The sequence below is a fragment of the Penaeus monodon genome, chromosome 27, assembly GCF_015228065.2.
Source record: "Penaeus monodon isolate SGIC_2016 chromosome 27, NSTDA_Pmon_1, whole genome shotgun sequence".
Taxonomy (NCBI): domain Eukaryota; kingdom Metazoa; phylum Arthropoda; class Malacostraca; order Decapoda; family Penaeidae; genus Penaeus; species Penaeus monodon.
Window position 1 is genome coordinate 21,426,136 of NC_051412.1, and position 1,803 is coordinate 21,427,938.

At 43.9% G+C, this 1,803-nt stretch overlaps 1 protein-coding gene across 1 annotated transcript; it reads left to right on the plus strand.

Annotated features, from left to right (window-relative positions):
• The first annotated feature begins 6 nt into the window (after positions 1-6).
• On the plus strand, positions 7-1,797 carry LOC119590686 (PDZ domain-containing protein 2-like). Its single transcript, XM_037939373.1, has 5 exons — positions 7-319; positions 460-620; positions 873-1,098; positions 1,298-1,430; positions 1,665-1,797. Exons 1-5 carry the CDS (start codon positions 25-27, stop codon positions 1,711-1,713), a joined length of 864 nt encoding a protein of 287 aa, XP_037795301.1. The 5' UTR covers positions 7-24; the 3' UTR covers positions 1,714-1,797.
• Positions 1,798-1,803: the final 6 nt, after the last annotated feature.

Below are 1,803 nucleotides of genomic sequence, written 5' to 3' on the forward strand. Positions count from 1 at the left end.
CCTCGAGAAGACGACCCTCTCAATATGCGTGACTTGGGTCGCCACCTAGAGTCCTGCCGCAGCCACCGGGCCTGTCACCGCGATCTCCCCGAGCTCCCGCCCAGCGTCAGCAGCACCCGCGAGCTTCCCGAGGAGCCAGGGAGCGCGCGCGACTTCCACCACTGCTGCGAGCACGAAGCGAGGACGTACAACTCGTGTGACTCGCGGGGAGCTACCAGGGAGCCAAGGGACCCCAGAAAGCGGCGGCGGCTGGACTCGCTCCGAGAGGAGGGCGTCGTCACTGCCGTCATGGTCCGCACTGTGTCCGACTCTTCTTCAGGTGAGACCCACAGACCAGAACTGCTTACAGTGCATTCCTAGTTTATTAATTGTTTATATTTTTTGTACAAATATTGCCCTATATATAAGGGGTTGTGTCAAACCACAACAGTTATGACTTTTATTCCCTTGATCTTACAGCAGGAGAAGAAGAGCCTCGTCGGTTGTTACCACTCCTTGAGGACGGCGTCTTTGATGAGCGTCCGTCTTCCCAGGCCTCGCAAGTCTCGGCTAGGACAGTCACTTCCATGGCGTCTGTCGCATCTGTTCATGGCACTGGTCTCACTGCCATGTCCAGACAGGTAAGAATTCTTTCAGTATAGAAGTTGCTAAAGCACAAATTCAACATAGTGTACAGCATACAACAGCAGTGCATTTTGAGGAAAAAAAGTTTTTGAATATTTGTTTTCATTGTATAGGTGGTATAGCTGTTGATTTTACCCTTGATCTACCTCCAATTAAAATGTGTAATGTATAATATACATAGCAAAAAAGAAGGTGTATGCTACAAGTAACCAATGACCAGTTATTTATAAAATCTTACTTTTCAACAGGTATCCCAGAGATCACACAGGCCGTCATCCACATCTACACTGCCGCGAAGACCAAAGTCCCTCAACCTCTCCTTCCACACAGTTGTCTTTGAAAAGGGCCATGGCAAGAAGGGGCTTGGATTCTCTATTGTAGGAGGAAGGGACTCTCCCAAAGGGAACATTGGCATCTTCGTAAAGACAATCTTCCCAAGTGGACAAGCAGCGGAAGAAGGAACACTTAAAGAAGGTATGGCTTCTTCAAGTAAAATTACAAGTTACATATAAGCCTTACGGGATCATAAGGGTGAACTTCAGATTCATGTAAATGATACTTGCACAACTTTTGTATGGGTTTACCCTCTAATTAACTTTACCTCATTAGACTTAGTGGTGGTACAAGCAAGCTGAATAAGACTGAATAAGTAAACCTTTTTTCTTTCTTTCAGGGGATGAGATTTTTGCTGTGAATGGAGAGAGCTTGGCAGGGGCAAGTCATGCAGAAGCCATTGCCATGTTCAAAGCCATCCGCACTGGCAAAGTCGTGCTGCATGTGGGCCGTCGTGCAACTTCAAAGAAAAGGTAAGTGGGTAAGACTCACCCAAGATATAAACAGTGAATAGGTTTGAGGAAAGCTAATATATGTTTTAGTTGTATTATAAAATATACAAAGCTTTAGTTTTCATGGATTCTTATACCAGAATTTAGGATATTTTAAAATATTTAGGGTATATCCATTTCAAATGCATGAGATAACAAACTTAAATATTCATAATTCTACAAAAAAAAAATCAAATAATTTTTCTTTTTCTCCAGAGCCCACAAGACTAAGTCTTTTGATGACCTTGATAAATTTGAAGAATGAGGATGAACTGCCCGAGGATCTGCATACGTCAGATGTAGCTGATGGGATGAATGCAAATTTTTTGATAGAATGTATAAATGTGTCCTTGTT

Bases quoted from the DNA above. Each gene is read 5' to 3' on its own strand.
- LOC119590686 (XM_037939373.1), top strand. From the start codon at position 25: ATGCGTGACTTGGGTCGCCACCTAGAGTCCTGCCGCAGCCACCGGGCC. The intron at 621-872 runs GTAAGAATTCTT...ACTTTTCAACAG, and splicing joins TCACTGCCATGTCCAGACAG to GTATCCCAGAGATCACACAG. The intron at 1,099-1,297 runs GTATGGCTTCTT...TCTTTCTTTCAG, and splicing joins AGAAGGAACACTTAAAGAAG to GGGATGAGATTTTTGCTGTG.